A 24,986-nucleotide genomic window follows, 5' to 3' on the forward strand; every position below is an offset into this window, starting at 1 on the left:
CCCCCTCCTCTCCGGTCTCTTCTGCCCCTCCTCCCCGCCCGCGGCCGGCTAGCGCGGCGCAGGCGCAGCAACGCGGCCGGCAGGCCCAGGGCGACCAAAGCAACCTCGGCCGCGGCTTAGCCCGGCAGTATCCGCGCGGGGCTGGTCGGCGGCACTCAGGACCTTGCGGGGCTGTGGCCCCGCGGGCCGCGCGTCGAGATGGGCTCGGGCTGGAGCAGCGAGGAGGAACGGCAGCCGTTGCTAGCGCCGGGGCTCGGGCCTGCGCCGGGGGCTGCTTGGAGAAGCCGGGAGGCGGCGGCGGCACTGCCCGCGGCAGCCCCGAGTCCCGGACGCGTGTATGGGCGCCGCTGGTTGGTGCTCCTGCTCTTTTCGCTGCTGGGGTTCGCGCAGGGCCTGGTCTGGAACACATGGGGCCCCATCCAGAATTCGGCGCGCCAGGCCTACGGCTTCTCCAGCTGGGACATCGCTCTCCTAGTGCTGTGGGGGCCCATCGGCTTCCTGCCCTGCTTCGCGTTCATGTGGCTTCTGGACAAGAGAGGTGAGGGGGGTCCCGGGAGCCCCGGCCGATGATGTTACTCCTGGGGGAGCCGCCTCCCTCGGCTTCGTCTTAGAGGTTGTATGAGGTTGATCGAGTGTTGCTGGCATCCCTTGCCTGACTAGGAACCCTCCGTCCCCAAAGCGACAAATAAGGGAAGATTTCTTTGCAGATACTGTTTTGTTTTTAAATCAAGGCCCATTATACAACAGCAGGGATTAGGCGACCTTTGGATGTTCAAGTTTCTGCATGTGTGGATATAAGAGCATCCCATGCACATGCTTTGTGTGTTTTCTACATCTGACAAAAATGACTGATGCTTTGACTTCAAAGGGGTTTGGGGGTGTTGAGGGTGACAGGTCAGAAAATAGAATGATGATGCCCAGATACAAGGAAGTAATGGGTTGGCTTTCCGTAATAGATGACTCCAGCCCAGGAAGAGCTGTTGGGGAACTCAGGACCTGACGCTTTGGTTTCTGGAAAAGGGTGCACAGCAGCTTTAAAGTGTGTGTATGTGACCAGCTGCAAGTGTCAGCTGAGATTTTTAACTCTCAGATAAAGCTTACAGTTGAATGAAGACTCTCTTTTCATAGAGAATACTCTGGACAAACATCTCACTTTCCCACTTGCCAGTGTGATTCTGTGAGGAGAAAAATGGTCATAGGATTGAATGTTAAGACGTCAAACTATACCACACAAGTATGGATAAATGATTCATGGCCAATGTGATGTACCTGCTAAAAAGTAGAGGACAATTTTAGGCACAGAAGTGTAGTATCTAAAAGAAGAGAAATAGTTTGACATGCTTCTAATGTTCAGTTCTGGGCATTAATTTTTGAAAGGCCATTGGCAAAGTGCAGTCCTTTAAAAGTTGTGTGACAAGAATATAAAGGGTATAAGAATCATAATGTGTCAAATAAAAGGAATTGGGTGTGTCAAGCTTCAAAAACAAACTTGAGGCAGGATATAAATATGTGTTAAATGAGGAATTAGACTTAATGTGCCTAGTTCTAGAAGGAAGAACTAAACTGAGTGAAGTTACAAGAAGCTGTAACCCAGAGGGATACAGGAAAGAACCTTCTAACAATCAAAGTATCCAGCCCTGGAAAGTATGGAACTTCCAGGCAGAGAGATATGTGCTAGTTGCTGAGAAAGTTTCTTGTACTGAATGGGGTTTTTCTTTTGTTTGGATTTATTTGTTTTAAACTCCATTAGACTTTATTTGGATTTTACTAGTTTTTCCATGAATGTCTCTCTCTTTTTTTTGCCCTGTTCTAAGATTCAGTCGAGGGTCCCTAATTACATTTAGTTGTTATTTCTTGTTAATCTCCTTCAATCTGTGACAATTCCTCTGTCATTCTTTACCAGGTTAGATAACTTAAGGGGAAATACTATTTTATTGTTTCTTTTAACTTTTTATCAGGAGCATCTTTCAATATTACCCCATAAATTTAGCCAACTATATTTTTAAGGTGGAAAAATGCTAATTTTTGTCCTTTTCATTATAATTATATTCACTATATATATATGATAATTACATATATATATATAAAATTACATCTACTATTCTTGGCTAGATAAATTAGGGACTACCTATTTTCTTTATAGGGATTCCCCATTGCAGGGAATCCACCTGCAATGCAGAGATGCAGGTTCGATTCCTGGCTCGGGAAATCCCTTGGAATAGGAAATGGGAACCCACCCTAGTATTCTTGCCTGGAAAATTCCATGGGCAAAAAAGCCTAGCAGGCTACAGTCCTTGGGGTCTCAAAGAATCAGACATGACTGAGCACACACACACATTCTCTTTATAAAATAGGTTACTTTAGGAGTTCTTTCAGCGTTTCTGTGACTATATGGTGAATTCTATTTTATGTTTTATGTTGGCTAGAGCAACAAAAAACAGATTTAAAATTCCCTTGCTTTTCAGTAGAAAAAAGCCAGTTCTGCTTTCATATGTTGGCTGTCCTGCTGCACAAGTCCTATTTGCATACATAGAAGTGAGTTCCTGGCATCCCTGGGTATCTTTCTCCCCAGAGGGGAGGTAGTTGTCTGGTCTTGTGGTCATGGGTCCCACCCAACTTAGTAGAAGACCAGTTATCTTCCTGAAATTGCTTTTGTACTCTCACTTTTCATTTTCCAGCAAGGAGATAATGAAAGAGCCAGAAGGGGTGTGTGCCCTGGAAGGCAATGAAGAAAATTTCAAGAAGGAGATAGCACCCAAATGTGTGCTGAGCTCTGGGGACATAGCCCTCATGGAGCCTACATTCTAATGAGGAGATCCAGGCACCAAAGGACAGTAAAACTAAATGCTTAGTGTGTCAGATGGTGATGAATGTTTTAGAGAAAAATGGAAGTCAGGCAGGGGAGAAAGGGGATGTGACTGGGTGATACTTTCTCTAGACTGTCAGGGAAGGCCTTACTGATGATGTGTGTGTGAGCAGAGACCTGAGGGAAAAAGGAAACACACCTTGGCAATTCTGGACAAGACTCTTTGGGACAAAGACAAAGGTCATAAACTTGTTAGGCATATCTGAAAAAGATACATAGTAGAGAAATAAATTGTAGAAGGATTGTTGGGCAGCTCAGAGGGCCTACTTTAAGTGACTGGGCATTAATTTCAAATGAGTTGAGTTGTAGCTGAGTTGAGCCTTAAGGCCACTGTAAGAATGCTGGTCGTGATGATGTGAGGAGGGTTCACTCTACTGGAAGGTTTGAGCAGAAGGGTAAAATGATGACTCTGTTAATATCTTGAGAACAAGAGCCACAGCAGGGAGACCAGTTGTAAGGGTAATGGACCAACTTAGATGGGGCTGATGATGACTTCCAACTGTGGTGAAAGTAGTGAAGGATTTGAGAAGTGGTTGGATTCTAGATACATGTTGAAAGTAGACTTACCAGTATAGGCAGAGGTGAAGTATGAGGAAATTGGAGGATTCTAAGATTCTTCTCAACTTTTTTTAGCATTAGTAATTGGGAGAATCAAGCTGCAGTTTACTGAGATGTAGAAGATTCTGGGAGGAGCATTTTGGGGGTAGATCATGAATCTGGCCTGCAGATCAAGAATTTGAAATGCGTATTTGATATAGGATAGGCTAAGTTGAAGAACTGATACTTTTGAACTGTGGTGTTGGAGAAGACTCTTGAGAGTCCCTTGGACTGCAAGGAGATCCAACCAGTCCATCCTAAGGGAGATCAGTCCTGAATATTCATTGGAAGGACTGATGTTGAAGCTGAAACTCCAATACTTTGGCCACCTGATATGAAGAGCTGACTCATTGGAAAAGATCCTGATGCTGGGAAAGATTGAGGGCAGGAGGAGAAGGGGACAACAGATGATGAGATGGTTGGATGGCATCACTGACTCGATGGACATGAGTTTGAGTAAGCTCTGGGAGTTGGTGATGGACAGGGAGGCCTGGCGTGCTGCAGTCCATGGGGTCACAAAGAGTCGGACATGACTGAGTGACTGAACTGAACGGACCTGAAACTGTCAGTTTATTGCCTGAGCAATAAATTTGTGTTTTGTCATCCTGGAATGATATTTAGTCGGGGAAGGCAATGGCATCCCACTCCAGTACTATTGCCTGGAAAATCCCATGGACGGAGGAACCTGGTAGGCTGCAGTCCATAGGATCGCTAAGAGTCTGACACGACTGAGCGACTTCACTTTCATTTTTCACTTTCATGCATTGGAGAAGGAAATGGCAAGCCACTCCAGTGTTCTTGCCTGGAGAATCCCAGGGACGGGGGAGTCTGGTGGGCTGCCGGTCTATGGGGTCGCACAGAGTCCGACATGACTGAAGCAACTTAGCAGCAGCAGCAGCAATGGTATTTAGTCTTGGAGCTGAGTGAGGTCACCTGTGGAGAGGGATGTTGCTTCAGAAGAAGACAGCCCAGGGGCATTCCAACATTTAGAGCTTGGAGAGACTAAGGAAGAACGAGCTAGTGAGGACTGAGAGTAGAGCCTTAGATTTAGTAACATGGAGATCTTTGGTGTCTTTTAAAAGAATAGTCTCATTAGAGTGGTGGGGATAAGTTCAAGAGTATAGACATTTATGTTAAACACACTGTAAAGGGCAGCAGAGAAATGAAGGAGTAGCCAGGGGGAAATATGACTACTTAGAAGGTATTTTAAAGATAAGAGATATTAAAGCATTTCTCTGGAATACAGTGTCCTGATGGATCCAGAAAAAAGGGAGAAATTGACAATGCTAGAGGGAGGGGAAGGAACTGCTGTAGCCATATCCTTGGATAAGCAAAATGGGATGCAGTCCTCAAGAGCACAAGTAGATAGGTTGGCCTTAGAAAGAAGTATTGACAGCTAATTCTTCAATAGTAATGGAAGAAATGATAAGAGCATATAGATTACAGATGCAGATGGTGGGTGCTAGGAGCTTGTGGGAGTTACCTTTGTTTATAGTTCTCAGAAAATAAGAAACAATATTGCCACCTGACAGTGAAGCTAGGAGAACAATTCTTGGAAAATTGAAGAGATGTGATAAATTGTAATACTATTTCCTAGGAAAGGAGAGAATACGCAGACTAGGAAATTATAGTAGGATTGTTGGACAGCTCAGAGGGACTGCTTTAAGTGACTGGGCATTGATTTCAAGTATGACCAGTTAGCATGGATGTGTGTCTCCCTCCAGCCTGTTCTGTTGGGCAAGCACATGCATGGGCAGAGTTGGCAAAGAGAGAGATCACCAGAGGTGCAGTTTGCCAAATGTGTACGACTAACAAAGTGCAGGCAAAGAGTAGAGGATTATGTAGAGAGTGATATAACCATGGACCACGGACTCTAAACTAGGTAAAGGAGAAAAAGAAACATATAAGATGGATGAGAAAAAGTAGTAGGCTCCAAAATTGTTATTCCCAATGGATGAAGAATTTAGAGTACTGGAAGGAATGAGTGGGAAGGAGAGAAGGTCATGGTTGAAGAATGGGATGCTTGAAATTGGGATTGTGTTGTGGATGCAGTTATGGTAAAGATAAGGTTGGAGTTTAACCAAAAGAGTGGACAACCAAGGTAGGGTAGAGGACATGATCGTGGAATAAGAAGTCAGGGGACTGAGAGGCCTGGGTATTGAAAAGGTCATCTCCTGCATTGAAATCACCAGATTTGTGAAAGATATAATGTCCTCAGAGGTATTAATGAGCCGAAACAGGTTTAAGCCTGGAGGGTGAATGATGTGGAGGCGGGTATGTGGTGGTCTGTAGACAGTCACAGCTGGGAGTGGTGAGCATGACAGTCAGAATTGGGTCAATGGCTCTTCTGGCTATGATGGAGTAACAGGAACTGGATTTATTCTTCCATCTTAAACTACTGAAAGCAGAAAACAAAATCAAGGTATATGAAACAGTGGTTTTCAGACATTGGACAATAGGTACAGCAGGACAGTGATCCTTACAATTGCTTCACCCAAAGATATGGAGTTCAAACAGAGCCCCACAGTTTTCCTAAGTCGAGGAGACAGTTGAGCTGTGTAAGAGGCCACCATAGCCAGAATTCTTAGGGAAGAATACCAGAGAGGAAAAGAGTTCACAGAGAGAGTTCTTGATTTGTAGGGAGTTGTTCTTGGGTTTTCAGCTGAGCACTGACTAGCAGTTTACACATGAAGAAACTACTCAAGTCTGAGAAAAGGACCAGAAAGGAGCAGGCAGAACAATTCTCACAGTTCATGCGAGTCTGGGAATAGTTTCCATTCCCAACAGCCAAAATGGGGAAACCTCATAATACATAGGAGGTTGGACTGAATGATCAGAAGGGTGCTGCCTCAGCAGTAATGACTAACAAGCTCTAGACTAAAGGCTGCTCTGGTTCCACCTAATAAAACTTAAAAGTACTCCTTGAAAAGATCAAAAGTAACTATATCCCAAAACATTGTTCAAAAATGCTTAACGGAGTTGAAAAAAATCTATCACCCAACAGGTTAAAATTCAGAATGCCTGACATCCAAATCAAAAGTTACCAAGCATGCAAAGAAACAGGAAAATATAACATTTCAAAAGGAGAAAAACAATCAGTAGAACAGACCAAGAAATGGCACAGATGATACAATTAATAGACAGGGACATCAAAGCAGCTACTATAAATAGATATACTACATGTGTTCAAGAAGATAGATGAAAGCATGTTAAGGAGAGACACAGAAAACATAAAAAAGACCAACGTTAAACTTCTGGAGATGAGGATGTAATCTGTGTCTGAAACCAGAAAAAACACGCTAGATAGGCTTTGCTGCTGCTGCTGCTGCTAAGGTGCTCCAGTCGTGTCCGACTCTGTGCAACCCCATAGATGGCAGCCCGCCAGACTCCACCATCCCTGGGATTCTCCAGGCAAGAACACTGGAGTGGGTTGCAGATTAAACATTATAGAAGAAAAGATAGCAAACTTTAAGATGGAGTGATAAGTACTATCTAAAGTGGAACACAAATGAAAAAAGTGATTTAAAAAACCCCACTAGTATCAGTGAGCAGTACAGTTTTAAGTGGCCTAATACATGTATAATTAGAGTCCCAGATGAAAAGAGATTGCCAACATCCACTGGATCATCGCAAAAGCAAGAGAGTTCCAGAAAAACATCTATTTCTGCTTTATTGACTGTGCCAAAGCCTTTGACTGTGTGGATCACAATAAACTGTGGAAAATTCTGAAAGAGATGGAAATACCAGACCACCTGACCTGCCTCTTGAGAAACCTATATGCAGGTCAGGAAGCAACAGTTAGAACTGGATATGGAACAGCAGACTGGTTCCAAATAGGAAAAGGAGTACGTCGTGGCTATATATTGTCACCTTGCTTATTTAACTTATATGCAGAGTACATCATGAGAAAAGCTGGGCTGGAAGAAGCACAAGCTGGAATCAAGATTGCCGGGAGAAATATCAATAACCTCAGATATGCAGATGACACCACCCTTATGGCAGAAAGTGAAGAAAAAAAGAGCCTCTTGATGAAAGTGAAGAGGAGAGTGAAAAAGTTGGTCTAAACCTCAACATCCAGAAAACTAAGATCATGGCATCTGGTCCCATCACTTCATGGCAAAAAGATGGGGAAACAGTGGAAACAGTGTCAGACTTTATTTTGGGGGGCTCCAAAATCACTGCAGATGGTGATTGCAGTCATGAAATTAAAAGATGCTTACTCCTTGGAAGGAAAGTTATGACCAACCTAGATAGCATATTCAAAAGCAGAGACATTGCTTTGTCAACAAAGATCTGTCTAGTCAAGGCTATATTTTTTCCAGTGGTCATGTATGGATGTGAGAGTTGCACTGTAAAGAAAGCTGAGCACCGAAGAATTGATGCTTTTGAACTGTGGTGTTGGAGAAGACTCTTGAGAGTCCCTTGGACTGCAAGGAGATCCAGCCAGTCCATTCTAAAGGAGATCAGTCCTGGGTGTTCATTGGAAGGACTGATGCTGAAGCTGAAACTCCAGTACTTTGGCCACCTCATGCGAAGAGTCAACTCATTGGAAAAGACCCTGATGCTGGGAGGGATTGGGGGCAGGAGGAGAAGGGGACGACAGAGGATGAGATGGCTGGATGGCATCACCGACTCGATGGACATGAGTTTGAGTGAACTCCGGGAGTTGGTGATGGACAGGGAGGCCTGGCGTGCTGCGATTCATGGGGTCGCAGAGAGTCAGACATGACTGAGCGACTGATCTGAAGTGAACTGAAGGGAAGAGGGCATGGAGTAAGATGAAATGGGGTAGGAGGGAGAGATTGAAGAAATAATGCCAGAAAAATTTCCAAATTTGTTGATATCCTTAAATCCAGAAATATAATAATCCTAGTAGAAGAAACAGCATAAACAAAACCACACAGAACAAATTGCAGCCTGAATAAAACTACAGCAAGGCACATCGTTATCATACTGCTTCAACCAGAGAAAATCAAAGCATCAAGAGAGAAGAGACTGGGAGCTTTATTTAGAGAGGATAGAGTAACAGTGATCTGAAAGTGGCTGGGGAAGCAGTGTCCTCAGGGAAGAGGTTTCAGAGGAGTAAAAAGGTGAAGACAGTGTTTATGAAAGAGCTTGATAATGTAGGGATTCCACTGATCTGCAGATTCTGAGAGCTCCAGAAGGCACAGTGGAAAGATGTTGGGAGTTCAGGCCCTGGCAGAGATGAGGTCAGATTTTAGGATGTATGAAGCCATATTGGGATAAGGATGACCTGTGAATCTTGGGTCTTTTTTGACTAGTGTAAACAGGAAAAACAGGCACAATGTAATTAGTCCTCATAGTCTCGGAGGCAGATCCAGGTGGCGAGGCTCTGGTTGTGGGGGATAGGGACAAGTGATCTATACCAGGAGCAATCAGAGCTTATTTTCACTCCAGCTGATGGAGCCTGAGAAGGACAGTTTTACCAGATAAAACTTATTTCCATGCATCCACTGTGTATGTGTGTGTGTGTGTGTGGTGGAGAGGGGCTGGATTTTTTTTTTTTTTGGCACTCAATTTTGTATCATGATATTTAGGCACCGATTGTGGACACTGTCTTCCTGTACCCAGTAGGTTCCCAGCAAAGGCGCCATCATCCATTGGAAAGGGGCTTCCTGCAAAGTCTGGATGCCATATTTGAGTAGAATTTATTCTTACTATCAATCATGTTCAGTTTTCCAAAATTATTCCTGTACCTTTCATCAGATGGTTTTTGCACTCACGTCCTAGTACTGTAATCACTTGGGATTTATTTATGCGAAGGTCCTAGATGTCTCATAAGCATATTTTTCTTGGGGAATTCCTACTTCTTGCCAAAGTCAGTTGCTGTCTTTTTGAGTACATGGAACTACAGAGTCCTGCCTTGTCAAAATTCAAATGAGATTAAGAAAGCAAGAAAACATTCTGTTCAAAACTGAGCATCAGTTGAGGTGGATTGGGTAATATTTGGTAACAATTAAACATAAGAAAGCCACAAGTTGTGCCAGTAAGATTGCTTTATGTAATCAGCTTTTCACAACTTCTTTATTCTTGAAAGTTTTATATCAACTGTTTTGTGCTAGTGTTGAGCAGTAGTAATAGGAAACCAATTATTGGACCCTAGGGCTATAAACAATGCCCCACTGCCCACTTGGTGGCTATTTACCTTAATTACAAACCAAATACCAGGAAGAAATAAACATAATGTAGAATGTGAGCCTTATAGACCCAAATTGATAAAATTTTATCCACTATCTCATAAGGCACCCAGTATGACCTTATAAGAGCAACAGTTTGCAAGTTTAGGATGTTTATGACTATGAATGTACTTTTTATTAATTATATTTTATTTCCTGTGGCTGTAATGTGGTTTTAAAATCTATGTTGTTAGTAGAAGCAGTAAATGAGCAGTATGTATGCATTACTTGTTCCTGAGCAGCACAATTTTCTATGTTATTCCTTCTGCCAAATTATATTAATCATATTCAGATCATATAAAGCTAACTCAGTTCATGTCACAAATTATCTTCAATGTAGCGTGTGTGTGCCTGATCTGAATCTCAAGTTTATTTTCCTTGCTGTGTTTAATCTGCATAATTATAGTTTTGTTGATTTTCAGTTTCCTTCAAGCAGAGAAGCCCTTTGGAAACCAAACATTTAACCATCTCCCTTCTGCCAAGAAAAGAAAACTCTGGGGGAAATAAAAGAGAGAGAAAATTTGCATTAAACAGTTTAAGTCTATTCACTGTGAAATGGTTTCAAGGGTGTTGGGTCTGGGAAAAATTGGAAGAAATGTTGCTACTTTTGCCACATACTCCATATGAGCCACCTCTGTGGTGTGGCTGCTACAGAACAGTAAGGCAGCATTAATTTAGTGCTAAGAAAAGTGCAGCATTCCAACAATAAGAAGATAGAATCTTGTTATATTATTCAGCCACAGCCAGACTATTATATCTGTTTTTGGTTACTTTGTTTTTACATTTTATATTTTCTTTTGCCCTGTTATCCACATAACTGACCATTGGCACACATTTTCAAAATAGTTGATCATATTTGGGATACAAAGGGAAGAGCTATCTGATCCACATTATCTTCTAAAACCCTAAACCATGCTTTCTCTTTTTTTTTAACAACATCATTCTATAAGTTGAAAGCCATCTGATAAATCAATAACATTAAATACTATTGTATTAATAATCAAAGGGTTCTAATGGACTATCTCTTAAGACCCTATAACAAATTTATCCTGATTATAAGATAAAATAAGTAATTGGCCACTTGTCATTTTTTGAGAAAATTTAAAGCAATAATCTATCATGTAAAAAAAAAAAACAACTGTGGGGGCAGTTTAGAATTTTTTAAATTAACAGCTTGCCTTTGAAAATTGGAAATTTATATTTGAGATGTAAAACTAAAATATCTTATCTTTTAAAATTATTTTCTATGTATTTTAGTGTTATATCTGAACAAAGCATTATTAGCCATTCATTTCAAAAAACTGGAGCTCATAGAACTTTTTACTCAATCCTTGATGTGATCATTCAGGTTTTCTCTTAAAGTTAAAATCATATCATATTCAGCATGTAGAGTTCTCCCTTCCCAGTGTTGGGAGTTATAGAGAAAAGCCATGTTAGAATATAATACCAGTATGATTAAGTAAAAAAATCTTTCTTCTTAACATTGACTTACTTGAAGAGAAAATAGAAAATAATCCAGATATTTTTGTTTTCTTTTAGGTCTTCGGATAACTGTGCTTCTGACATCCTTCCTTATGGTTTTGGGAACTGGTCTAAGGTGCATACCTGTATCAGACTTAACGCTTAAAAGAAGGTAAATCATATAAATAACTTAAAATTTTTTTCCCACATTTTTTGAGTGTATTATATATGTTTGCTGCTGCTGCTGCTGCTAAGTCGCTCAGTCGTGTCCGACTCTATGCGACCCCAGAGATGGCAGCCCACCAGGCTTGGTTATAAGCTTTTAGTAAACAGTTCTGTTTTTAAAATCAGAGGGTCATATTTATAGTAGCATTTTTTCCCCTGATTTGGTAAATAATTGAGTATACATTTATTAGTTGTCATATTGGAAGATACTGTACTAATTGTTGTGTAAATAAATAGAGAATAAGTTAATCTTCTTCATGCTATCCAGGAGCTATAATAACCATGGGAAAATAATAGTATAACAAAAGGAAGAATAATATATTAATAGATAATGCCATAGAAGATTTATAACATTGCCACAAGAGACTGAGAGAAGTTTTGGCTGAGGATCTCAAAAAGAAGATTTCATAAAGAAGGTGATAAGTAAAGTAAGCATTGAAGGATAAGTAGAATTTTGATAACTATAGTTAGGGGAAGGATATTCCAGGGTATAGAGGAATAACAAGAACGAAGGCACAGAGGCAGGTAAGCACAGGTTTCTTCTGGGACGGGCAGGTAGCTTCTTTTCTGTAGAGCAGCATTTCTGTGCCTGGGGTATATGGATTTATTCTCAAGGGATACTGAATATAGGAAGATTTTAGAAATTTGTTTTCCTTTTGGTTATAATATTAAAAGATTTTTTAACCAATAATAATCTGTAATTTAAAAAAACATTTTTATTGACCAGATGTCAGTTTCTTAGTGTTTATCAAACTGAGATCCTTGGATTTGACCTGAAGAGCCGTTGAGGAAATTTTCCCCATTAACAAGGAGCCGTAAATGACTGACGTTTGAGAGACACTGGTATACAGAATAAAGCGTAAGAAAGCAGTCTGTAGAGATGGAGTTTAGAAAAGGGTATCCTGATTATGCATGATATTGACGCCATCCCTTAGAACCATAATCGCTCACTGGACAGTTGGGAGCCACTTAGGTTCTTAATCTGAGCAGCAGTAGGGTCAGACCTATATTACATAAACTATTGATTTGAAGACTGTAGCACTGAACTGTAGGATTGATTACAGAGGGTTAAGAGTGCTAGCAGGAGACCAGAAAGGATGCAGTGACCACTGCATGGTCATGACTCCAAGCTGGAGTCATCCTTTTGTTTCATTTGTTTATTCATTTATTAGTTCATTTATTCGAAAAAATTCACTGAACTTCTCCTGTGTGCTTCTGCACATGGGGAATGCAGCAGAAAACACGGTAGGAAAATCACTGCCTTGTGCAGTTTACATTCCAGCTGGGGAGACTGGCAATACACTAGATAAATAAGTTAAATATATAGTATGTGCTGTGGGAAAAAAATAGGGAAGAAGGATTTGAAATTTGACAGAAGTGAAAGGATGGTAAAATTTCAGGAAAAAATGGTTACTGGGAAGATACCTTTTGAGGGTGAAGCCTGGAGGAATGAATGGATGGATGAAGTGTTATGTAAGGGGCAAGCATTCCAGGCAGAGCGAACGGCAAGTATAAAGGATGGGAAGAGAAGAGCAACCTGGCAGGGAGCCTGGCAGGGCTGGAGCCAAACCAGAGACTTTATGGGAAGAGGGCTGGGAAATGAGACCAGTCATGGGTGGCGACGGGAGTGTGAGACCAGGTCCTTCAAGACCGCGTAAGGACTTCAGCTTTTTTCAAGCTAGAAAATCTCTTCAGCTGTGAGCTGAAGAGAACCATGGTCACAAGGCTGCTTTATTGAGGATGCAGGAGTGGGGAGACCAGGTAGGGAATCAGTGCAATAAAGCACATGAGGGATGATGCTGACTTGAGCCATAGTGGTGGCAGTGGTGGTGGTGAGGAGTGGTCAAATCTGATTATATTTTGAAGGACCTGCTAATGGATTGAATAAAGGGAATAACAGAAAGTGAGGAGTCCAGAATGACTGTCTTAACCTGAGAAGTTGTGGGAATGGAAAGGATAGCATAGATGTCAGAGAGAACATGTGAGAAAGACATCAGAGGTGATATGACTGAGGTTGCACTCTGGAGACTCTGACATTGTTGATTCCATTAACAGACACACGGGACCCAGGAGGAGAAGGAGTGGATTTTAGGTACAAGATGTTGACTTTTATTTGGAACAGAATTTTTCATTTTCAAAGTAAATGCTGTTCATTTTCAAAATATGTTATCTTTCCAGAAAATTGAGAGTATAAGTGTTTCATATTTTTAAAGGCAGATATCATTTGGATTTCTGTGGAATGCTGGTCTTCATATCCTATCCTTCTGAGTGAGATTTTAACAGATGAGTTTCATTGTGTTTGAAATGTTCTTAATTTTTCAAATATACAGGTGTTTTTTTTTAAAGCATCTACAGTTTTTAAGTACAAACTTCAGTATAAGCTGAAATTCAATAATGCATTCTTTAAAAATGCTTCCTAGTATTTCTGGTAGCTTTTCTTCTGTTTTGGGCCATCTATTCTATTGCTTCTCTCTAGTTTTATATCCTTTCATATCCTTTCCAAATATAAAATTATAGAAATAATAAAGAGTTGACTCTGTGGTGGAGAAAATGGTATGAAAAATAAATAGAGCTCATAAAGAAATGTAAACAAAGATAGAAAGGAAAGAGAAGAAAGAAAGAATTCTCAGGGATTGAACCTTTCATAAAAAGAAAGTATAAATCGAATTCCTCATCCTTTGTGTGTTCACCTATCATATAAGGTATATGGGAATATTATCCCCTTGAAATGAGACTTCATTTATGTCCATGCAATATTTCTTTAGAGCAATATTATCAACAACACACATGCAGCTGTTACAATGAAAATGCTACAGTTAGAATGCTTATTTTTGACTAGAAGCCTTATTAAATTACCACTTTTAAGCTTAAGACTCCCACTTGACACTGAACCGGAAGGGATAAAGACCTTCTGTGCATTTGGCCAGCACTGAAACAAGTATTTAGCAATCTGTTTCTGTGCCCCTGTTTCACTCGAAGCTTTTTGAGCTTCTGACCCAGCCTTCTGAATAGTGACCCTGTACCTTTTACTTCCTGTATCTTAGCTTTTATGAGTCTTAAGACATGTGAGAAGCAGCTTTCTAATAAGCCCTTTCTTCAATCACAACTATTAATACCACCTTCCTAATGGTGTTTTACATCTTCATAGTATCAGAATTTCTTTTATCTACATATAGATACGCCACTTTTCTCTTATTAACACCACAAATAAATAAGGAACTTAGAATAATGAACTATAAAGTATTTCTTCTATGGTTGGGAAGCAAATCATATATTAAAAAAATACTAGATGTCATTACTCTATAGTGTGAAATGCAATATGGCATGCCCAGTAAACAATTTACAGACTTCCAGAAGGTGAACTTACAGTAGGTTATATCTGCTTTTAATCGTAGGTGTATCCAATAATTACCATGACATATTATCTTTCAAATCAGTGTAATTTTTATTAACATTAATAATAGATTACTAACATATGATAAATAGTTAAATAGTATGGTTCTAGTAAACGTAGATTTTCTATAAATATACTCCATTGTAAAATGCTTTCCAGCTGACAATCTTAAATTTAAAATGATCATAGCAGAAAAAATGAGTTGTTTAGTAAATGGTTTTATGATAACTGCTTAGCTATCTGAAAAAAAAAGTGAGGAAGAGCCCTATATCTGTCCTGCCACTTAAGTAAATTCCAGTTGGATCAACCATTTAAGTATAAAATATGAACCATAGAAATATTAGAAGATGAGACTAATTTTAGAAGGGCAAAGACCTTCCAACTAAGACACAAATCTCAGAAGCCATAGAAAAGTATAATACTTTTGGCTACATAAAATTTTAGAATATCTGCATGATTAAAAATACTATAAAAATACATATATATATATATATATACACACACTATAAAACAAAGTCAAAAGAAAAGTTAAAAACTGTGAAATGGTGTTAGAAAGTGTTCTAGTTTCATTCTTTTACAAGTGGTTGACCAGATTTCCCAGCACCACTTGTTAAAGAGATTGTCTTTAATCCATTGTATATTCTTGCCTCCTTTGTCAAAGATAAGGTGTCCATATGTGCGTGGATTTATCTCTGGGCTTTCTATTTTGTTCCATTGATCTATATTTCTGTCTTTGTGCCAGTACCATACCGTCTTGATAACTGTGGCTTTGTAGTAGAGCCTGAAGTCAGGTATGTTGATTCCTCCAGTTCCGTTCTTCTTTCTCAAGATTGCTTTGGCTATTCGAGGATTTTTGTATTTCCATACAAATTGTGAAATTATTTGTTCTAGCTCTGTGAAGAATACCGTTGGTAGCTTGATAGGGATTGCATTGAATCTATAAATTGCTTTGGGTAATATACTCATTTTCACTATATTGATTCCTCCAATCCATGAACATGGTATATTTCTCCATCTATTAGTGTCCTCTTTGATTTCTTTCACCAGTGTTTTATAGTTTTCTATATATAGGTCTTTAGTTTCTTTCTTTTTTTTTTCTTTTTTTTTTTAAGGCGGTGTGTACAAAGGGCAGGGACTTAATCAACGCAAGCTTATGACCCGCACTTACTGGGAATTCCTCGTTCATGGGGAATAATTGCAATCCCCGATCCCCATCACGAATGGGGTTCAACGGGTTACCCGCGCCTGCCGGCGTAGGGTAGGCACACGCTGAGCCAGTCAGTGTAGCGCGCGTGCAGCCCCGGACATCTAAGGGCATCACAGACCTGTTATTGCTCAATCTCGGGTGGCTGAACGCCACTTGTCCCTCTAAGAAGTTTTAGTTTCTTTAGGTAGATATATTCCTAAGTATTTTATTCTTTCCGTTGCAATGGTGAATGGAATTGTTTCCTTAATTTCTCTTTCTGTTTTCTCATTATTAGTGTATAGGAATGCAAATGATTTCTGTGTGTTGATTTTATATCCTGCAACTTTACTATAGTCATTGATTAGTTGTAGTAATTTTCTGGTGGAGTCTTTAGGGTTTTCTATGTAGAGGATCGTGTCATCTGCAAATAGTGTGAGTTTTATTTCTTCTTTTCCAATTTGGATTCCTTTTATTTCTTTTTCTGCTCTGATTGCTGTGGCCAAAACTTCCAAAACTATGATCCAAAAGTCTACAAGCAATAAATGCTGGAGAGGGTGTGGAGAAAAGGGAACCCTCTTACACTGTTGGTGGGAATGCAAACTAGTACAGCCACTATGGAGAACAGTGTGGAGATTCCTTAAAAAACTGGAAATAGAACTGCCTTATGATCCAGCAATCCCACTGCTGGGCATACACACTGAGGAAACCAGAAGGGAAAGAGACACGTGTACCCCAGTGTTCATCGCAGCACTGTTTATAATAGCCAGGACATGGAAGCAACCTAGATGCCCATCAGCAGATGAATGGATAAGAAAGCAGTGGTACATATACACAATGGAGTATTACTCAGCCATTAAAAAGAATACATTTGAATCAGTTCTAATGAGGTGGATGAAACTGGAGCCTATTATACAGAGTGAAGTAAGCCAGAAAGAAAAACACCAATACAGTATACTAACACATATATATGGAATTTAGAAAGATGGTAACAATAACCCTGTGTATGAGATAGCAAAAGAGACACTGATGTATAGAACAGTCTTATGGACTCTGTGGGAGAGGGAGAGGGTGGGAAGATTTGGGAGAATGGCATTGAAACATATATAATATCATGTATGAAACGAGTTGCCAGTCCAGGTTCGATGCATGATACTGGATGCTTGGGGCTGGTGCACTGGGACGACCCAAGGGATGGTATGGGGAGGGAGGAGGGAGGAGGAAGGAGGGTTCAGGATGGAGAACACATGTATACCTGTGGCGGATTCATTTCGATATTTGGCAAAACTAATACAATATTGTAAAGTTTAAAAATAAAATAAAATTAAAAAAAAAACTGTGAAATGTTTGCAACAGTAAGACAAATGGATAATTTCCTTAGTTGAAAAGAACTCTGTCAAATCAATAAGAAAAATAGCAAGTCAGTAGGAAAATGAGTGATAGATATGAGCAGGTAATTACAGAAATTGAAATACAAATCTTAAGAAAAGATACTCAACAACTTCATCATAATTAAAGAAAATTGAAAAAGCAATTGTATGTCTGATTATTGGCAAAGATGAAAAAGTATGATAATGTGCTGTGTTGCCTGAGGTATAGGGGAAAAAATAGGTGTTACAAGTAATTTGGAGAATTCTATTTAGAGGGCATTTTTATAGTATTTATTAAATTAAAAATGTACATGTCCTTTAACCCAATAGTTGTCCTTCTAGAAAATTAGCCCACATATAAAGCTATATCATTTTGGAAGGACAGTCATGTTTGTGTGGTTTTGCTTGTAATAGCAAAAGGCTGTTTACAACCCAAATATCTTCAGCAGAGGGGTAGTGATGATGAAGTATACAGTGAAATAGTACGTAGCTGTGAAAAGGGAGTAAAAGTTCTGTTAAGTGCTGATTTGGAAATATCTCCAAGATATATTGTTGAGTTTGAGAAAAGACAAAGTTATAATATTATGTTTAATATATTCCTACTTAGAAAAAAAGTGGGAGGGATGTATTTGTCCAGGACTGTTGCTGAAAGAAACCATTACTGTTGGTTGTTTCTGAGGAGGAAGCCTGGGAACCTAAAAGTCTGCGGTGGAAAGGAGAGTTACTTTTTATTTTATACTCTTAACTCTGCTTGAGAATATCTTTACCTTGTGCTAATCTTACGTTTTGGAGTGAAAACACTAAGAGAATCTAAAATGATCACATCAGATCTTCAATAATGAGAATAAGAGAAAGAAAGATAAGAGACTGCTTTTCTGAGTGTGAAAACAATGAAATAAATCACAAGGGAAAGATGTGTAGATTTGACTATATAAACTCTGAACCCTCATGCTTCTAAGATAAGTTGTAAAATTAAAATACAAACTAGCAAAAATATGTGTTGTAAATATATCTAACATAAAATAATATTAAAAGTATAAGCACTTATGAAAGAAAATGGACATAATACATATACTTAACAAATGTTGGTTCCTAGATTTCATTATTTAAATCAAAACTTGGGAGTCAACTTTTATTGACAGTCTATTTATTTGTAAAGGATAGGCTAAGCTGTGTAAAAAGGTAAAAAATACACAAGTTCAATAAATAAATTTATTTTTCTCCCAAAGAACAGTCTGAAAGATAATGGGCTGCCCCAGACCAGGTAGGCAGCTCTGTTCCAGGGACTCAAGTTCCTTTTCTGTTGTTCTAACATCCCCTGTGGTAATATTCCTGTCCAGGTGGTCAAAGCTGACTCATTATCATGCTTTCATTCCAGTCCACAGGAAGGAAAAACAGGACGTCCAGGGCAAGTGACTACGTCTTTAGGTGTTGACCAGGAAGCTGTATGTATCAATTCTAATCACACCCCACTGGTACAGACTTAGTCATATGGCCACACCTGTCTGCAAGAGGAGCTAGACATGTAGCTCAGCAGCCATGCCCCCAGTTAAAATGCAAGGATGCTAAAGAAAAAAAAAAAAAAGATACAGCTATCACAGGACTGGAAAAGGTCAGTTTTCATTCCAATCCCTAAGAAAGGCAATGCCAAAGAATGCTCAAACTACCGCACAGTTGCACTCATCTCACATGCTAGTTGAAGAAGGCAATGGCACCCCACTCCAGTACTCTTGCCTGGAAAATCCCATGGATGGAGGAGCCTGGTAGGCTGCAGTCCATGGGGTCGCTAAGAGTCAGACATGACTGAGTGACTTCACTTTCATTTTCCACTTTCATGCATTGGAGAAGTAAATGGCAACCCACTCCAGTATTCTTGCCTGGAGAATCCCAGGGACGGGGAAGCCTGGTGGGCTGCTGTCTATTGGGTCTCACAGAGTTGGACACGACTGAAGCGACTTAGCAGCAGCAGCAGCACACACTAGTAAAGTAATGCTCAAAATTCTCCAAGCCAGGCTTCAATAATACATGAACGATGAACTTCCAGATGTTCAAGCTGGTTTTAGAAGAGGCAGAGGAACCAGAGATCAAATTGCCAACATTCGTTCGATCATCGAAAAAGCAAGAAAGTTCCAGAAAAAAATCCATTTCTGCTTTATTGACTGTGCCAGAGCCTTTGACTGTGTGGATCACAATAAACTATGGAAAATTCTTAAAGAGATGGGAATACCAGACCACCTGACCTGCCTCTTGAGAAATCTGTATGCAGGTCAGAAAGCAACAGTTAGAACTGGACATGGAACAACAGACTGGTTCCAAATAGGAAAAGGAGTACGTCAAGGCTGTATATTGTCACCCTGCTTATTTAACTTATATGCAGAGTACGTCATGAGAAACACTGGGCTGGAGGAAGCACAGGCTGGAATCAAGATTGCTAGGAGAAATATCAATAACCTCAGATATGCAGATGACACCACCCTTATGGCAGAAAGTGAAGAAGAACTAAAGAGCCTCTTGATGAAAGTGAAAGAGGAGAGTGAAAAAGTTGGCTTAAAGCTCAACATTCAGAAGACAAGAATCATGGCATCCAGTCCTATCACTTCATGGCAAATAGATGGAGAAACAGTGAAAACAGTGGCAGACTTTATTTTGAGGGGGCTCCAAAATCACTGCAGATGGTGATTGCAGCCATGGTAAAAAGATGCTTACTCCTTGGAAGAAAAGTTATGACCAACCTAGACAGCATATTAAAAATCAAAGACATTACTTTGCCAACAAAGGTCCATCTAGTTAAGGCTACCGTTTTCCCAGTAGTCATGTATGGATGTTGGACTATAAAGAAAGCTGAGCACTGAAGAATTGATGCTTTTGAACTGTGGTGTTGGAGAAGACTTGAGAGTCTCTTGGACTGCAAGGAGATCCAACCAGTCAATCCTAAAGGATATCAGTCCTGAATATCCATTGGAAGGACTGATGTTGAAGCTGAAACATCAATACTTAGGCCACCTGATGTGAAGAACTGACTCATTTGAAAAGACCCTGATGCTGGGAAACATTGAAGGTAGGAGGAGAAGGGGACGACAGAGGATGAGATGGTTCAATGGCATCATGGACTGAATAGACAAGAGTTTGAGTAAACTCTAGGAGATGGTGATGAACAAGGAGGTCTGGTGTGCTGCAGTCCATAGAGTCACAAAGAGTCGGACATGACTGAGTGACTGAACTGAACTGATCACAGTGTAAACAGAGATAGTGGTACAAAGCACTCAATTAAGCAGTGCTCTTCTGGGTAGGAAATCTTAGCCAGAAGCAAGTACATCCTGTTGAAGATTATGGAAGCCTCATTTTCCCCATGGAATGTCATATTTGGTTTCTTTTTGTAGAAGTGGGAGGATTTGTCCTATGTCCCATGTAACAAAGTTGGTTTGTAAATTAATTTAGGAAATAATAGCAACAACAACAACTACAAATGCATGGCTACTATAACGAAAGAAAGGGGAAATGGATGTAAAAAGACAGTTAATAGTCTCTGCTATCTAATGTCTTCATGTGCCCCCTCTGCCTATACAGAAAACATGTTCGTCCTTCCTCAAAGGAGAAATCCACAGTTCTGTCCAGTCGCTGCATCTAGCCTGAAAACTAGAATCTCTGGCTTCTATCAGGTCTTCATGGTTCTCTGGGAGTAACTCCTTTGATTGTTCTCTGTGATTTTTGGCTTTGAGCTTGGGGAGGCTCTTTTTGGGTCCATTGTTCTTAGAGAATACACCTGCAGTTGCAACATATGCCATTCTTAGGGGCTGTGTCTTTTGTGTTTGCTGATGTTGATTTGGGGACCTCAGGATTGCTTTAGGAATCAAGCAATCTTTAAGTTTGGTAGAACCATTTTGTGGTGTCTTTGGTGACACACTTCCCTCAAACACTTAGTAGGCTTCTTCTTTACTTATATCCCAGAGAAGGCAATGGCACCCCACTCCAGTACTCTTGTCTGGAAAATCCCATGGATGGAGGAGCCTGGTGGGCTGTAGTCCGTGGGGTCTCACAGAGTCGGACACGACTGAAGCGACTTAGCAGCAGCAACAGCTACTTATATCCAGTAGGTTCATGTAAATGTAGCCACACCCAAAGATTTTTACTTAAGGCTATGGTTCTTACTCCTGCTGAATCTCCTTTCCTATACGCCTTTTGTGCTCAGCTTATCCCTTTCCCCTCAATTTCATGGTGGCTACGTGGATGCCGTCTGTAAAAAGTTAGGCCTGGGTTGGAAAATAACACCTTTAATTCGATCTTTGCTGCTAGACAGGCTCTGAAAGACATTATTTCCTGCCATTTAAAGATACAGAAGTAACCTGAGGCTTCAAATTCCTAGATTCTCATTAAATTTGGATAGCAGGCCTTGGGCAAAGAGAAACTGTCTTAGCAGAGCTCTTGTCCCTTCTGTCTATGCTGGCAAACCAGCCAACACTTGTTTGCCTCCGCCTCTCTTGTAGTGCCATCCTAAAATCAGCAAGAGGTGGGAAACAGAGTAGTCTTCTGATATTTTTCACCCAGTTCTAGGTAATCACAAGCAGTGGTTTTGCTGTATCTCACAAATCACCTGCCTTTTCGGCCTGCAGCCTAACCACTAAGCCAGTGCCAAATATGTTATGCCTTTCCAAATGCAAAATCCTATTCTGCAGCTAATTTCTCAATCAAGGAACAGTTAAGCTGTTATAATGAGGTGTCTCAAAATATAGTAAGTCAAACAAGATAGTATTTCTTTCTAATGTGATAGTCCAGAGTTGGCAGGGAGGCCTAGGCATAGGCAGCTCTGTCCTACAAAGGGACCTAAGTTCCTTTATCTTGTTGCTCCCCTAGGGAGATGACCTTAGCAGGACAGTCCAGAGCAATGCATCAGCACTGTAGTCACATTTCATCCTATATGAAGACGGAGAGGGGGACCAGGGAGAGCATTTTGTTCTCATGGGAGTGACCTTGAAATCCTCCTACTCTCATCACATTGGCCCAGACTTGGTAATAAGGCCCCACCTCGCTGCAAGGGGAGCTTGGAAATGCAGACTGTAACTTACCCTAGCACAAACTTGGGGTGTTCTGTACCTAAAAGGAAATTAGACATAGTTTATTGTCTCTACCACAGGCAATCTGGCTGTCTATTTAGGAGAAAAAGATCATATTAGATCCTCATTTCATACCATGCACCAAAATAAATTCAGATGAACTAAATGGTTAAATATTTAATTGAAAAACAACATATAGGAATATTTATCTGATCTCTACATAGAAATTTTTTTTCTAAAGTATGAAAAACAGAGGAAAATTATAAAGAGAAAAATTGATAGATGTGGCCATTTATAAATTATTAAGTGTAAATGCTCAAGTCTCTTATATAAAATGGTATAGAACAGCCTGCCTTCCATATCTGGCATGTAGAACTTGTGAATAGACAGGGCCAACTGTATTAATGTTTTGTTGGATTGCCCAACTTTGTGTTGCTGAAATGTGCTAGGAGCTCTCTTTTATGTTTGTTCAAATAAAGCATACGTTTATCCACCATAAAAAAATTAAATGTACAGATTGTTAAGCTTAAAACAGAATTGGCCAAAAGGAAAAATATTTGTCAAAATAAAGGCAAGAACAGGTAAATAAATATATATAAATATATTAAGCACTCATTCAAAATAAGAAAAATTGTAGTATACCAATGGAAAAAAAGAACAGTAGTCAAAAAAGAAATACAGATTAAAATAAGGAGTTGCCTTTTGGCCTTACCAAGTGTGGTAGGCAGAATAATGACCCCATCCCCCAAAGATGTCCACCTTCTAATACCCAGAACCTGTGAATGTATTCTGTTACATGGCAAAGGAGAGCTTCAATTATAGATGGGATTAGGTTTGGTAATCATCTGACCCTAAAATAGGAAGAGTATCCTGGGTTATCCAGGTGTGCCCAGTGTAATCATAAAAGCCCTTAAATAAGAGATAGAAGAGGATGTCAGAGAGATGCAATGTGAAAAGAACTCAAATCCCTGTTGCTGGCTTTGAAGATACAGGAAGGGGGCCAGGAACCAAGGAAAGCCGGCAAGATAGAGGCAAGGAAGCAAATTCTTCTCCAGAGCCTCCAGAAGGGAACACAGCCATGCCACACTTTGACTTTAGCTCAGTGAGACCCCTGTTGGACTCCTGATTTACAGAACTGTAAGAGAATAAATGAGTCTTGTCTTAAAGCCACTAAATTTGTGGTAATTTGTTAAAACATCAATAGAAGACTAACACACCAAATTTGTGTGTGTGGGTATTGTTTATTTTTCTATTAAAATTGAAAAAATATATTTTTATTTTTATGTGCATATTTTTAAAATATGGGTACTCGGTGCTGGTGGGACAGACACTGCTGACCACTGTTGATGGGAATGTAAATTACTTCAGACTCTCCTGAAATACAACTTTGGAGTATATTTCATAAGGGGCTTCCCTGTTGGCTCTGAAGAATCCCTCTGCCAGTGTAGGAGACAGTTTCAATCCCTGGGTCGGGAAGATCCCCTGGAGAAGGGAATGGCCACCCACTCCAGAATTCTTGCCTGGAAAATTCCATGGACAGAGGAGCCTGGTGAGCTACAGTCCATAGGGTTGCAAAAGAGTTGGACACAACTTAGCGACTAAACAACAAGAAAATCTTCATACCCTCCAACCTGTTGAGCCTAAGGAAACAATTTGGAAATGGCAAATATTTTCATACAGAGATGATCACAACTGCACTATTAATATTAGCAAATAAGTAACAAACATTAGGAAAATGTCAAGTGAGTTTTCGTACATCTGTATGATACACTATCAATGGAGCCATTAACAATTATGATTGTAAAGAATGAAATGAAAAAATGCTTATGTAGAGTATAAAGTTAAAATGATTTAGTACATAAAACTGTATTTTCAATATAATATCTATGATTACCTGTGCCTAAGTCTTAAGTGGGAGATGCATTTAAAAAAGGAAAAAAAAAGACTGAAAAATCAAGATTAGTAGTAATTATGTGAGTTACTGAATTATTGAACATATGGATTCTTTTCTTCTCTATACACTTATTTAGTATACTTTTAAACTAAGAGAATAAAATAAAAGTTATGAGACAAGGAAAATGTTATGAGCCCAAGTAGGGGGAAGTAGTAGGTCTCTCAGACCAGGGCTAAGTCCGTTTTTCCCCCATGCCTTGCTGAGAGATTATCGTATTTGGCCTTAATAATAATCCTGTGAAATAAAGTACCTTTTGGGAAATTGAAATAGAAAGAGAGTAAGTGGTTCACCAAAGATTATACAGTTAATAAATTTAGCTAAGGCTAGAAGCTGTCTTTTGATATCTAACCAATATTCTTTTTTATCATGTGTTTTTATGAACTTTCTATAACTGTTCGTGAGAAGTTATTATTATAAGCTTCTTTAGGGCCAAGACTTTAGTATTTATTTTTATATTACCTTTAATGTCTATCTGAAGATGCCTTGACCATAGTAGATGTGCAGTAGATACTTTTAATTGACTCATAACTGGCCAAAATTACTAAAGGGTACAAAAGGGAAATAGATTTTCGTAAAAGAAACTGAGGCTATGGTAAAAACCTTAAGAAAGCCCATTCTTTTTCACCATTTCACTCTGTTTCTCCCTTCCTTTCTTTTTCCTGTAATTAATTCATAACATCTCTGACCT

At 39.7% G+C, this 24,986-nt stretch overlaps 1 protein-coding gene across 1 annotated transcript in view; it reads left to right on the forward strand.

The window, feature by feature from the left end:
- The first annotated feature begins 60 nt into the window (after nt 1–60).
- SLC49A4 (solute carrier family 49 member 4) overlaps nt 61–24,986 on the forward strand; it is a 101,779-nt gene continuing 76,853 nt past the window's right edge. The window contains exons 1-2 of the mRNA XM_061406854.1: nt 61–538; nt 11,200–11,293. Coding sequence (XP_061262838.1) covers nt 199–538; nt 11,200–11,293 — 434 coding nt within the window. The 5' untranslated portion in view covers nt 61–198. The remainder of the gene's footprint in view (nt 539–11,199; nt 11,294–24,986) is intronic.

Source organism: Bos javanicus, chromosome 1, assembly GCF_032452875.1.
Source record: "Bos javanicus breed banteng chromosome 1, ARS-OSU_banteng_1.0, whole genome shotgun sequence".
Classification (NCBI taxonomy): Eukaryota; Metazoa; Chordata; class Mammalia; order Artiodactyla; family Bovidae; genus Bos; species Bos javanicus.